The sequence below is a fragment of the Micropterus dolomieu genome, linkage group LG03, assembly GCF_021292245.1.
Source record: "Micropterus dolomieu isolate WLL.071019.BEF.003 ecotype Adirondacks linkage group LG03, ASM2129224v1, whole genome shotgun sequence".
Taxonomy (NCBI): Eukaryota; Metazoa; Chordata; class Actinopteri; order Centrarchiformes; family Centrarchidae; genus Micropterus; species Micropterus dolomieu.
This window is the reverse complement of record NC_060152.1, coordinates 33,248,654-33,264,244: the sequence shown is the minus strand read 5'-3', so window position 1 is coordinate 33,264,244 and position 15,591 is coordinate 33,248,654. Positions and strand designations below refer to the sequence as shown.

Sequence of the window (15,591 nt, the reverse complement as noted above, 5' to 3'; positions counted from 1 at the left end):
CTGACTGTTTTGGGTTTGTGTGCTGTGATTGTGTCATGTTTTATTGTAAAAATATCATTCCTTATGTGTCTTGTGTAACTTTGCCTTCCTGCCTGTTTGATTGTCTGCCCTGCCCTAACGTGTTCCACCTGCATTTCTCATTCAGGGGAATCCGATCTCACGTTTTCTGACTGCTTCTTCAGGGTTGAGCCAAGCAAGCCAGAGACTCTTTTGAACTTCCTTCGGAACTTTTCAAAGTAAAAGCTCTCAATTAAACACGAAATAAAGTCCTGCTGTGAAGACGTCCTGAAAAATCCGGGACAGTCCCAAATGACGAGCAGTTGTCCCGACTCCTTTCCGGTTTGAAAATTAGACCTAACGTGAGTTTTGATTATAGTCTAATTAAACATTAAATACTGATCGTTGTGTAGTTCTCTTGCTCCAGCAGGGGTTATAGGTTATCTGTACATTGTGTCAACAACGTTGTTATAGCCACAAACTCGTCGTGCTCTTTTCCCCTCTTTGTTTTCTTGTGGTTAGTGGAAGTTAGAGTTGCGAGGACAGGGAAAGTGGAGCTTCAGGCTGCCACGGCGGAGAGATCTGACACGCGCATTGCACAGACAGATGTGACACTGCACTGATGACATGAATAAAATAAACATAAAAATAAGGTAAAAGATCATGACATACCTACATATCCACAGTTGTTGTGTTTTTCCCATAGACCGTATATAAAAAGGTTTTTCCTAATAACAGACAGGCGACTTCATGAACAAAAATAATACATTTTGGCGTTATGTTTTGATTTTCACGTGTGTTTATGTTCATTGACACTCAATGTACCGGTACTTTGTAGGGAGTCACGACAGAATCCTTTTAGTGATTAAGTGTGCTTCCAACTTTGTTTCAGCAGTTTAAATGAGGCTGTTAATTCCAGAAAATCTGAAATGAAACTGCTGATTACGAACTACCAAAATAATTGTATTATAACTGTCCATTTTTTGTATAATTAATATCAGATTACATGGGGAGGGAGTACCAAATCATAGAAATTATTATTAAGTTATAAACCTTAAGTCTAAAAATACTGAAATTAGCAAATTTGTAAATTTCTATAATGACGTCTTCACTATGTTTGCTTTGTTTGTCCAAAAATTGTCCTTTAAAATTTGCTGTCGCATATAAGGAAAAGCATCAAATCCCCTCATTTGAGAGGCTGAAACCAGAGAACATTTGGCATTGCTTGAAAAAATAACTGAAATGCTTGACTGATTATGAAAAAAGTCGACTAATAAATAATTGTCTAAATCGCTACAGCTTTACTGCACTTGGGTACATGATACTTTATTCCAGTGTCCTCACACCTTTGTATATGGTGTATTAGAGATAGATTACACTGATTTTCTTTATCCCACTATCAGCTTTCCTTGTGGCAAACTGAAGCATTATCTAATCCGAACCACAACAGCAGCAGCCGTTTGGTTACTGACAAATGGGGGAATGTATGGACTCCATATTGTGAACAGCAGAAAGAAACGGTTCTTTCCGAGCCAGTGTTTTATTGTATAATAACCTGCTCTTCCTTATGGCCTAATCAAACTTTGCAGCAGGAGCAGCACTAGTGGTGGCAGCAGTCTTCTAGGTAGTAGTATGGATGTTATGGCTGGCTGAGAGAGCAATAACACATGCTGCTGCCATCTCAGTTTTGCCATTATAAAGTTGAGACGTTAGAGGAGTGCCATTATGGTTATTGATTTGCTTGTTTGCTCCCCGCTTGGTGGAGAAAGAGCACAAAGAAAGAGGTGGTTTCCTTCCCCTTTTATAGCACATTCCTTAAAAGCAAACACAGTTTACAACAGCGGGTGGGAGTCAGGGGGATTTTACATAATATAAATGTTCTGCTTCACTGCCTTTGCTCAGTACATCTGGCGATTTGCTTTACCAAAACATATAAAGAAAATATTTAAATGAAATAGAATCCTGCCTGAACCTCTTTAAGGACTCCAATCTGATCTGATTTCTGTTTGCCCTCAGTGTGCACCATCAACTCTATCTGTCCTTGCTATCAGGTCACCTGTGGAAATGGTGACAATGAGAAGTTGAAATTGACCAGGATTATTTCCCATTACAGAGACAGAAAATCAAGCCACTATTAACCCCATAGTGAACCAGCCGCGTCCGCTTTAGTTAACGGAGGTGACGGGTTAAGCGATTCCTTGCCCCCTCACACACCCACACCCACCCAGACACACATTCTCCAGATACTGAATAACTAAAAGACCACCGTAGGCTATCAATAAACTCTACACTTCTATTAGGGCTGGACAATACGGCCAAAAATGTTATCACAATAAAAAGTTTCATATCTTTCAATATCGATAATTATCACAAAAAGTATCAAATCGTTTTTTCTTTCAAGTTTAAAGGCTGATTTTTGCTCCTGAGTGAAAGTACAAGAAACCTGATGGTTAATTGTGGTTTCAACTTTTATTTATGGTCAACACTTGATGCCAAACAGTGGATCACATCATAAATCTGAGATAGAACATTCAAAACAAATATCTTTAAGTAAAATTAAGTAAAATCTTTTTCAGTCCTTTTTCCTCAACACAATAAAAATCTTAAGAAAAATAAAGTCCTAATTCGTGTATGATTCAAGTGAATAAAATCAAACATTTATTGAATATTTAATGAACATTTGTTATATTGTAATATATATTGCAATAAGTTAATTTTATTGTCCAACCCTACCTTCTATATCTGTAATAGAATAGGTGTCTTTTTTGTTTTACAAATTAACACTTCTACACATACTAAATACTCCTTTTCTTTACATAGTTGAATGTGCTGACAACAAAATCACACAAAAATTATCCATGGAAATCAAATCTATCAACCCATGGAGTCACACTCCAAATCAAAGTGGAAAACCAGACTACAGGCCGATCCAACTTTGATGTCATGTCCTTAAAACAAGTCAGAATGAGGCTCAGTAGTGTGTGTGGCCTCCACGTGCCTGTATGACCTCCCTACAACGCCTGGGCATGCTCCTGATGAGGTGGACAGTCTGTGGTGCAACGTGGCGTTGGTGGATGGAGGGAGACATGATGCTGACACACTCCAGCCACATGAGGTCTAGCATTGTCTTGCATTAGGAGGAACCCAGGGCCAACCGCACCAGCATATGGTCTCACAAGGGGTCTGAGGATCTCATCTCGGTACCTAACGGCAGTCAGGCTTCCTCTGGCGAGCACATGGAGGGCTGTGCGGCCCCCCAAAGAAATGCCATCCCACACCATTACTGACCCACCGCCAAACCGGTCATGCTGGAGGATGTTGCGGGCAGCAGAACGTTCTCCACGGCGTCTCCAGACTCTGTCACGTCTGTCACATGTGCTCAGTGTGAACCTGCTTTCATCTGTGAAGAGCACAGGGCGCCGGTGGCGAATTTGCCAATCGTGCAGGACGTTTGGCATTTACCAGAGAACACCAAGTTCTCTGGTAAATGCCAAACGTCCTGCACGGTGTTGGGCTGTAAGCACAACCCTTGTGGACGTCGGGCCCTCATACCACCCTCATGGAGTCTGTTTCTGACCGTTTGAGCAGACACATTTGTGGCCTGCTGGAGGTCATTTTGCAGGGCTCTGGCAGTGCTCCTCCTGCTCCTCCTCGCACAAAGGCGGAGGTAGCGGTCCTGCTGCTGGATTGTTGCCCTCCTACGGCCTCCTCCTCTTCTCCTGATGTACTGGCCTAATAGCTAATTGCCTATAATTTCCACCTGTTGTCTTTTCCATTTGCACAACAGCATGTGAAATTGATTGTCAATCAGTGTTGCTTCCTAAGTGGACAGTTTGGAGTGTGATTGACTTGGAGTTACATTGTGTTGTTTAAGTGTTCCCTTTATTTTTTTGAGCAGTGTATTTGTTCTTAGAATGAAAGATGTACAGTTTGTACAAAATGTGCAAAAGTTCACAGTATGAAGTAGGAATCAGAAATATGTGCATAGATGTAATTCCAAAAGATGTGCATTAATGTAGTCCAGGTTCCAGGGCAGCAGAGCAGCGATGATGGTTATTAAAAGCGGAGATAAAATTCACAAACAGGATCCTGGCATAGGATCCTGATGAGTCCAGGTGCTGGAAGAGGAAGTAAAGAGCTATGTTTACTGCACTGTCCATGGATCTATTGGCTCTGTAAGAAAATTGCCGGGGGTCCAGCAGTTGGTCTGTGATGGATTTAAGGTGGAACAGCACAAGGCACTCAATGGACTTAACACAGAAGTCAGGGTGACGGGTCTTCAGTTCTTCAGTGTCGAGGGAGAGGCAGAGTCTGGTCCAGCTGCTTTGTAGGCATCTGCCTCTAGAACAATGTGTTGACATCCCTCTCCAGGGTTAGGAGAGTTGTTGTTTAGTAGGGGAGGAGGGGGGCTCTGGGGTGGGCAGCTGTGGAGAGGGCCAAGCCCCTGCTGAGTTGTGGGAGATGGGCTGGAGCTGGTGGATGCAGTAATGGTCAGAACTATACCATTGTCTTTTAAAGCGACAATAGTATTCATTCACTTTGTTGGCCAGGCACAAGTTGTGAATGGTGTGAGGGCTTTAGGTTTGTAGTTTGTGATAAGTTTAAGCTCCCTTCAGAGTCGTTGGCTACGAACTGGTGTTGGAGTTTCTCAGTGTACTGTTTTTAGCTTCTCTTACTTCCTTGCTAAACCTGTCGCTGTCCCCACTCCTTTATCCCTTTTTGTTTTGCCTACATCCACACTAATACATTTTTATTTTAAAAAGGCATAACCTTTGCTACGTTTACACCCATCATCCACACTACACAGATGATTTAGAACCCCTAACTGAGACTTTTGAAAAAGCTGGTGACACACTTTTAGTTTGAGAACTCTAGGTATGCATTTTAGTCTGGACATGCGGAAGCTGAGACTTTTAAAAACGATTAACCAGACACCCAAATTTGCTTGCTGATTGGGTCTTATCAGTCACGTCGTGTCCGGCTCTGATTCGTCATGCCCCCTTTCACATGACTGTTTTCCAACAAGCAACCAACTGGAAATGTAGGCAGGAGCTGAGCCATGTTGTGACTTAAAACTGATTAAAATAATTTAAAAATCAATCAAGAACTTAACTGGCAGCCAACGCAGCGAGGCTAAAATACGAGTGATGTGTGATCTATGACTAGTCCAAGTTAAAAGCCCAGCTGCTGCATTCTGTACAAGCTGTAGATGTGCCAGGGCAGTTTGAAAGTGAAAGTGAAAGTGAAAAGGTCGAGATGGGAGAAAATGATGGCAATAATGATGCTTTCTAAGTCAGAAGCGTAATCGTAATGGTCTGATTTTTGCAATGTTTCTGAGTTGAAATAAAACATGATTGAACTAGTTTGTTGACATGTTTTACGGATGTCAAATGAGGGTCAACTATAACGGCAAAATTTCTAGAGTTCGGTTGGATATAGGAGGCAAGTGGGCCAATATATTGAAAAATGCGCTTAGTAACATTTCACTTTCCCTGAGATACCAACTCATGGAGTATTTAGTCTGTTAATGAGGTTGGAATGATAGATGGTATCAAAGGCTGCACTCATGTCTAGTAGAACTAAGACGGCGTGTTCCCCCATCAGCCTGCATAAGGATGTCATTTGTGATTCGTAACAAAGCAGTTTCAGTGCTGTGTTGTTGACAAAAGCCAGATCAAAGATCTAAAATTGTTTGGCATGAATGGATCAAAGCCGGATTTTTTGAAAAGCAGCTGATCGCAGGCTGTGTTAAATTAAGAGGGGACACAACAGGAGGGGAGGGACAGGTTCATAGTAGTGAGTACAGTGGGGCAAATGACAGCAAGGACCTTATATCGATGAGGTTGTGCATGGTAATGAGTTCAAACTGGGTTAGTAAATTTAAAATATTAATAGATCACATGTGAAGTGCACGGGCATGATGATGATAAAATTCACAATCTTGGGTTGAGGTAACAGAGAAAGCAGCGGGTGGAGATTGACAGTGCTCAACAGGGCTCGGGGATCGTGTTAATTATTGGTAATTAATTCTGAGAGGTAAGTTGTTTTTGCATCTTCTGATAGAGCAAAATCAAAAGCTCTATAAAGAAAATGGACATTGTGTTGGCTTTTTCCATCGCTCAGCCCTCTTGCAGTCTTGCTTAAACCTAGTTCACACTACACGATTTTCAGCCTATGATCAGGAGTAAATCAGCAATCGATTGATGGTTGCCAGTCGTGGCATCTAGAGGCAAGACAAACCTCGAGTCCTGCATGGAGGTTTTAAGTTAAATAACGTAAACCTAACCAAGTAGTTTTGTTGCCTAAGCCTAACCAAACTACCACAACATTTACCACATGCAACATTTAGAGGAGACTAATTATTAAAAACATACTGTTTGCTTCAGAGCTGGAGTAGCTGCCTGAATGGAGGACTCAAATAGAGCACATTTGTGATCCGAGGCAATGCCTATCAATGAGAGGGACTTTATAGTCAGACCTAAAGTAATTACAAGGTCAAGGGTGTGGCCTGAGTTATGAGTTGAACCGGAGACATGTTGCACGAGACTGAAGGAGTCAGTAATGTTTATGAATTCAGTGGCATAATGGTTAGAAGGCTCATCGACATGGATATTAAAATCTCCTACAATAATAACTCTATTATGGTTGAGGATAATGAAGGCAAGAAATTCAAAAAAATCTGCTAAAAAGCTATTATTTGGGTTTGGGGGCAGTTAATTGAAATACAGCAGACAGCATAAGCATCTCAAAGCACTGAAAATTATTGATAGTGATGTGTACAGTAAGGCCAACTAATTATTTTGAAAGACGGACCCTCTCTACAGTGTTAAGCCAATCTGTATAATGTTTGGTAGCTCATTATGTAACAATGCATGCTATTTTATGAGATCATCATATGTTTTCAGGACTGTGCTACCATTGAGGACACTGTTACTAATAATATGAATGATGAATTACGTCTATTCAGGTGTCCCAGCAAGCCATATCAATACCAGGACCCTGACAGTAAAGCAGCTAAAAGAATTTCATTTTATTCATTTTATCATTCAGTGATCGCCCTATGTGGTTTTACATCGACGATGCTTGGTGCTCAAACGCAGTCAAGATAGACACCGTTCCCCAAACGTGCCCCAAACCTTTTTAATGTGAAGATGAAACCATTTTATCATCTTGTTGCTGCTGGACATTCTCCCCAGATGCAAATTAAAAAAAAATGCACTGCAGAATGTTCTGGGTGTGTATGTAGCCTAAATAGCCTATAGTTTTATTTTATTTGTTTTCAACGTTACCATGTTTTAATACACATTTAATTATCTGTTAAGTTCTGTGTTTGTAGCATGAAGGGACTACAACCTTTCTTTACGTTATACAACCTTGTGTTTTATAATGACAAATAAATAACCTTGTACCTTGTATTTACACCTGTGTGAGTCCTGCGACATGTCAAAATGTCTAAAGTGAAAATCTTTATTTATCACTTAAAAAGGCACTACAGACCCGGGGTCCAGGCACACAGGTGTTTTCACTTAGCATGCCTGATTACAGCTCTTCTGACTATAGGTGTGTACATGATGAAAAATGCTCTTCAGCGTCTCATTTTGGTCATGGACAAAAGTTTTCTGATTTTTGTTCATAGAGCAAAAAATTTATATTTGTTGATAAAAACTAATAAAAAATGTATGTTTTGTTTTCAGGACGAGACAGGACTAAAATATTAGTGGTGGGCTACATGATATTTCCCCCAACGGTGCATCTAGTCTGTCTGACAGGATATAAACAATGCATCCCTGTCATTGATTGATGGGCGCACATGGATGTGCCATGCATATTCCCAGAATCCCACATGATGTTGTCTCAAACTGACATTGAGTTAATGACAACATAATGGCTTCAAAGCAAAAAAGGGTTTGGTCAAGAAAATCTACGGACACACTTTATTTATTATTCGGCAGAAGTAGTATCGGGAGACGGAGAGACGCCATGTGGCTACAAAGTAGGTGGGAAGAATACAACCATCCTGAAGAGACACCACTCTACTGTTTATGCCAAGGTAGAGAGTCAAACATGCAGAGCTTCATAATTAACGTTAAAACTTGTCCGGGACTAGCAAACGTCTCGGTCAGACAAGTGAAATACGTCTGTCAGAAATGTAAGAGAAGTAGTGTAGTCAAACTGGTACATCTATTTACAGAGCTGCCAAACAAACAGTCTGCTGAGAGGATTCATCACCTCACATTGTTTTAATAAAGAAGACAGTGGACAATGTCATCTGACACAATTATACTGAACTCTGCATGAACATGAACAGGATTCTGAATTTATGTGCCACACTTAGCACTTTGATGGACTGGAGAGCTCTCTTCCAATCAGTTCATGCCTGCAGCCTCTGATGACACTCAACAGAAATAACTCTGTAAATAAAATGAATGAGTTCATGAACTGAAATATTGCTCTTTGCAGATTTTTCTTGATAATTTGGATTGTTTGTTATCTTGCACATGCAATTAGCATATGACTCCAAAACTAGAGTTAAGCTGGCCTGAATGCTAAATACAGTGAACACACACTGCAGTACTGTGATCCAGGCCAAACTAGTCCCAGTGTGTCTGTTGGATGGAGCTCTGGGAAACCTGGCAGCCTGTCTTCAGGCTGGCACACCCTGACCCCTGGCATATGGTACATGTACCCAGCCTGCTGGCTTATTTGTCGCTTGGTGACCTGGACCGTAATAATAGCAAGGTTTGAACACTGTCTGCTTTCCCGAGTAACAAGGAAGGCATCTTGTGCAGCCTCACAAACTCGCTCATGTCCATGAATTATGGAACATACAGTTGGTAACTGCTCAGCTACACCTAGGCAAATTCTCATTCTGCTATTCCATTACTTTTAGTTACATATAAAAATGTTATCTTTATTTTACAGCTTGTGAAAACACAAAATACTAAGAAGACACAAGCACATGGAGGAAACATACAGCATTCACCAATTTCATGATAATGCATGTGCACGTCAATATAGGAAACACAGTAGATACACAATAGAGATACAAATTATTAATCTTGTGTTACATGTTTTTTGCCACATGAAATGACAAGACTTTGTAACCAAATATCTGCAAAACTAATGGCATTACCATCAACGTCAGCTGCACATTGTGTTTAGTATCAAGTAGCTTTGTTAAGCCGCATTTCCACTAAAAGTAGATCTTAAAGTGTCAGGATCTACTTTTCAAGGAACTTATAGGTTCCTTCAGCCCACTGTTGTGTGCGTTTCTACCGCGGCCTAAAGACCTGCGAAGATTAGGCAAATTAACCAGCTGACGTATACTCCACACAAAGCGATGGACAGGCATCATTATTTAGTAACCACGATCCATAAGCAACATTTATTAATGAACATCAGATTTCACTGGAATATAATGAAAAACAATATGCTTGACCAATAAAAACTGCTTTTTTATGTGGGAGAATAATGAAGATACACATGATTAAAGTTTGTTACAAATTGAATAACAAACTGGATAGAGGCAGAACTCCAGCACAGAAACATCAAATCGCAGCAGTGTGGAAGGTCATTAAATCATTTCCAGATCAGCTGCAGCACTCGTGTCTGTGTCGCCTGAGCGTCGGAGGAACGTGATTTTTAACGTGCTGCATCACCTGTTGTATCAACTGGTCCGCTTGTTTTGGAGAGGAGGAGACCGAAACCTCCTGACTGATGAAAACGTAAAACAATAACCGGACCCAGCATTCAGCTTAAGCCCATCAGCTGTTAGCTGGCAAAAACGCCGCTGCACGCTGGCTGCAAGTAGTGAGTAGCTCGGAAAGTACTACCCCCCAAGCAGGGACTTTTTGGGGAGGTAAAATAAACACCCTCAAACTTATTTTATATCCTGGTCCCTGCAGGTGGAAATGCAGCGAGTTCCTCCAAAGGTTCCTAGTTCCGGGGTAAAGTTCCTGTGGTGGAAACTTTGCTTTAGCATGTTAACACACTAAACTAAGATTGTACACATGATAAACATTATAATCGTCTGCATGTACATTGTCATTGTGAGCATGTTGCCACGCTGACATTAACATTTAGCTCAAATCACCACTGTGTGATATTTAACGCGCAACAGCAATCGTTTCATTAAAGAAAGTGAAAGTCGTGTTAAATAAACATGAATATTACATCTTTTTTTTGTGTACCATCCCTGTCTAGACAAATGCAGTAAACCACATGAGGAACAAGGTTATGTTCTTTAGTAATGAGCATTATTACAAATGTCAATGTGATTTTGAATGAGGTTTTCTTATTGCTGGGACAACAGTACATACGGTGCCTCAAGGGATGTAAACACAACTGAAACTGCTAGAAAAATGAAGAAATGACCTTTACTTTGCATGATGGAGATGGATTCACAATAACTACCAATAAATATTTATTCGTTTAATCAAACAATTATCACATAAGAAATTGTCCAGAAATGTTTGGAAGTTGTTATTTCTAACAAGAGGTCTTGTTCTTGCTGCAATATGACACAGCTTATTTTTGTTGTCATGTCTATATTGCTTTATTTCTATATTTACTTTCAGTTTGTTTCTACATACAATGCATGTGTCAAATGTGTGAAACTGTTTTCTCTCTTTGTTTATGTCACATTGTCGTATAGGAATGGTATTTACCAATAAGATCAAACAGTAAATAAATAAATTAAATGTAGAATATAACCCAGTGTTTACCCTTGATTGGGAAATGTATGCAATATGAAAAAATGAATTAGGAATAACAATGAGTCATCTGGGTAACTGCTGGACAAGTTCAGAGCGAACAGCTAGAAGGAAACAAAAGGAGGAGAAGATCTATCTGTAAAAGTAAGGGAAGTGTTTGTGGTCTTACCAGTGCTGTCATCATAAACCACAGTGACCGTCTTCCACTTGAAGAAGTGGACCAGGTCCAGGATGGCCCGGCTGAGGGAGGAGAAGTCAGGATAGAGGCTAACATAGAAGACGTCTCTGTTGTCCGATACCTGGTGCTTCCACTTAGTCTGGATGTGTGGCACCCCAAGGGCGTTACAAATGGACTGGACCGCATTGGCAGAGGAACTGTGTGAGGGCCCAAAGATGGCTGCTACCCCCAGAGAAAGCTGGTCACAGGCTAGAGGGGGGAAACATGACTAGTTAGCGCCCTTTACTTTGAACAATATGCAGCATATGCTCATAATGACCAGTGGTCTATTCAATTCCTACAGAGCTCAGAAACTTTAGTAGAAACTAGCTGATGTAAGCGTTCTGTGAATTATGTCGTAAGCAACAATTTAGCATTAGGGGCATACTATGTATGTTAACAGTATTCATTAGTGTATTTAATCTTTTGTGATATATTTGGTATAAGTCTGGTGATATTCTATATTTTTCTTATGGTCAACAAACCCCACGTGCAGAGCCAAACTAACAATTAATGAATGAAATATGAAGTATTGTGTACAGTGTTTCCCTATTAATTAACGACACCATGGCGGCCCGCCATAGTCTAATTTGCCCCGCCTTAGTTTCAAAATGAACCGCAAATATTTTTTACACATCTCATAATTACACTTCAGACCTCTAAAGTTGTGTTTTGCGCCGCTGCTCTGCGCTACTGTAAGCTCGCACACTTTGGCATTTGACTCGAGACAACCACTTTTCTTTTGAGGTAACCATGTTAACGTTAACGGCCTGTTTCTGTCATTCATTTGTGAGAAGGCGATTAAGCTAGCCGTGCCTACATTTGGAGTGCACACGTATTAAAGCCTTTACGGTAAATGACACACCTAGAGCCAGCTGACAGGCAGGTTAGAGATTTTATCCTGTCAGTTTGTCTTTACAAAGACAAGTGCTGCAGTATGAGAGTCCTACCTGAAGAGGCTGTGAAGTCTTCATGTTACAACATTATTTATTTATTTATTTATCAAACTGGGTCAGGCTGGATGAATTTAGCGCGAGGATACACATGTGACAACATTCGGTTTTCAAAATAAAGTATCTATACAGGATGGAAATAAGATTAATGGGATTATATTCACTTTAAGTATAAAACATATTACATGTGTCCATTAAAAGTAGAAAAAATAATAATTACACGTAATTACATATTCGATTTTCTATTCATTGATTTGGGGTTTTTTTCCAAATACTTTATTAGAGCACAACATTGTTTACAAGCATACAAAGTTCTTCATAGATAGCCTCTTAATTTTGCACCAAATTAAAGCATTTAACTTTAAAATCTACAAAATGTTCTTCCGGGGGGAGCATGGCCCCGGGTCCCCCGAGAGTGGGTGCTCATTATGGACTGCACACGTGCAGTTGATATGTTTTCCAGGTGTTTTCTGACATTAACTTAGCTCTCCTTGATATCCAGGCTCCTTACATGCTTGCTAATAACTTTTTTAAGCTGGGTCTCCGACATTGACATTGTTGGACATATTTGTGCAGCTGTGTAGACGAGGGAGCGCGAGAAGGACGGGTGAGAGGATGTGCTGCGCTAATGTGCTACGGCGCTCTGCATTCAAATACGACTTTAAATAGGCCTAGTAAAAAAGAAATTGAAACATCAATCTGTGGCGGTCAGCATTGATATTGTGGTGGGCTGCCACAAATAAATGAACTTATGGGTAACACAGATTATATATATATATATATAAAGCAATGCAGGCACCATAAAGACATGGTTTCCCCATAGTTTGTTGTGGCCTGCAAGAGCTGTGTGAAAAGGAACACAGCCCCCTGAATTTGGGTACATCCGTGCCCATGGGTTTGGAATAGAAATGTTGTTGCCAATGTAGTGTTGAAAAATGTATATATTATATACTGTTAATGTATCTACTGCTATTGATAACAAAACCTCTACTTTGGTACATAACATTTCCACAACACGAAGCTGAAGCTAAAGGTGTGACTGAGATCAATTTGAGCTTGCTTTCATCAAATTGGATTCGGAAGACATCCAAACAACTGCACATCTTTGTATTGGCTCAACTGTGCACTTTAATCACCATATTTGAAATAACGGAGTTGGCTAAATCACTGAAACAGGATATAATGGCCCGAAATTGATAAGAGACTTGAAATGTCAGCCTGATGCACACACAAAACTGATAGATTATAGCACTTTATTGGCTGTCTCTGGGGGCCAAACAGGTCTTTGAATTACTGCAGCTGAGTCATTACCTGGAACCAATCAATTCTCTCTGTTTACATTTGAAGTGCTCAGCTATTTCTCCCTCGCCTGATTATAATTGTCACAATCTAAGCCACTGCTTGCAAATGGAGAATACATTTACGATGCAAAGCAGCTATGGCATAGCATATGTGCACACTAACACATATAGTTACACACACAGAGCAGTCGAGAGGATACCAACACCGGAGGCAGATCTTCCAATCACAAACGCATAAATACCTTTCCTGGAGGCTTCAAAGCTGTCATAGATGTTTATCCTTTGGATGTCGTATGTGAGCGTGGTGTTTGGCAGTAGGGTTCTGTTCCTGTTGATTGTGTTTAAAGCAAATTTAAAGGCTAGTTCCTCAGCACCTGATGGGCCACTTTCAATGGACTCAAATATTCCCCCTGTCGAAGAAAGAGACACAACTGATTAGGCTTGAATTGTTTTAGTTGGAAAAGAGGCTTTCATGTTCATGATTATGTAGAGCCATTCCTACCTGTTGGAAGAAGCTTCACAATAAGAGTAAGAGAGAAAAAATGGCTTACACCTTAAAAACCTGTATAATCAATTTGACATAAAACAAAAGGCCTGAAAGAGGGAAAACCTGAAAGAAAGAAAGAAAAACTGAAGGAGAATGCAGCTGAGATATGTAAGGCGGCGAACACGACAACAAGTAAAGAACAAAACTTTAAAAAGGTACCAGAGGGCCTATTTCTCCTGTCTTAACGTTAGCTAGCAGCTACCTCCACCTCCTGCGAAAGGCCAACACATTGCAGAATGGTCTCTCCACTGAATGAACAGATATGAAATGGATCAAGCCAACTTTCAGTACAACAGCAAACAAGCTCACCCCCCCAAAATGTAAAAGACTGAGTGGTACTGGGATTGGTAAATGTAGTTTAGTTACCCAATTTAAAATCTGTAATCTTTTGTACAATTTATTACTAAAAATAGTCAACACTGTAAGGTCTCAGATGTTGCAAGCAAATGCTGTCACGCATGAGAATCTGTACAACAATAACCAGCTTCCTCATTACAATTATTACTACACAATGAAGGAACACGTCTCAATAACAACAACAATACAAACGTGAATACAGAGAAAACCTAACCTTATTACTTTTTTATTATTGGAATATCTACACTCTACACTTTCTGCACAGACTCTCCCTCTTCAGTTAACTCTGGAAAGATGCACCACTTCCTTATTCATCCATCGATTGTCATTTATGAGCGCTGTCCAGCACTTTTCTGAGCAGTACATCTTTCAAAGGAAACCACGTTGCAATAAGTTATTTTTACTGGTGTTGGGTAGATACACAGACAGCTCGGTTAATTGATTCTAGAAGTATTAAAGCTTTATGAAACTGTTGCAGCAGTAGCCAAGCACTCAATGCAGGTCCAGTTTGCCCATGGCACCGTGTGTCCTGTATTGGATGCACAATGACAGTCAAGACGGATAACAGGACACCAGATTTTGCCATTTAATTTTTATTTTTTTGCCACAATATTTTATTGTTGCAATTGGGAACAAACACTGCAGAAGACGAAACAAATTGAAAATTGAAAATTTGTCCAGAATCTCATCTTAAACAGTGAAATGTTTAATCAGGGTTCTATTACCCTGTGCACACACAAGAAACATTTAAGCTTTTGAGCCCCGGGCTATTTTTGCCACATGTCATATTGTTATTTAGAGTCAGTTACCATACTTAGAAATACTGAAGTGGTACTATACTTTACATGTTCTAATTTTAGTCATAATTATTATACTATACAGTACTAATTTTGCTGAAGGACATTCTAGCTGTAAAAATTCCTTTTAGAAGTAAGCATACGGACTTACTCTGTTTTCTTCTGACCTGGCTTGTGGTCCCACTCATGACCAAATCTTTTGCATTGCATTGCGTAGCCAGAGCCAGTTAAACATGCCGTAATCTAGGTTCTGTGTATTTTGTCGTAATTTGTATTGGAAAATATTTTTTAATTTACGTTGAAAAGTCATCAAATAATTTGTCATCAAAATTTTCATTGACAAAGTTAACACTGTGCAGGAAATATAAAAAAGGTAAAATAACATATATGCTTAAGACTATAGCTAATGAAGTTTTTAATATCATGGCACTGTACGGCCACCAGCCACTTTATTAGGTAAACCTTGCTAGGGTTTGACCCCCTTTTGCCTTTTAACTGCCTTAATTCTTTGTGGCATACTTCCAAAATGTTCAATATGAACTTTGGTAGATTTGTGAGCTCTCAGAATCTTCTGTTCCACCACATCCCAAAAGTGCGCTATTGGATTGAGATCTGGTGACTGTGGAGGCCACTGGAGTGCAGTGAACTCATTGTTCAAGAAACCAGTTTGAGATGATCTGAGCTCTGTGACATGGTGCATTATCCTGCTG

At 40.1% G+C, this 15,591-nt stretch overlaps 1 protein-coding gene across 1 annotated transcript in view; it reads right to left on the bottom strand.

Moving 5' to 3' along the window:
• Positions 1–15,591, bottom strand: part of LOC123968709 (glutamate receptor ionotropic, kainate 2) — a 315,329-nt gene that overhangs the window by 205,203 nt on the left and 94,535 nt on the right. Inside the window, exons 2-3 of the mRNA XM_046045615.1 lie at positions 13,423–13,590; positions 10,879–11,136 (exon numbers count right to left, since the gene is read on the bottom strand). Coding sequence (XP_045901571.1) covers positions 10,879–11,136; positions 13,423–13,590 — 426 coding nt within the window. The remainder of the gene's footprint in view (positions 1–10,878; positions 11,137–13,422; positions 13,591–15,591) is intronic.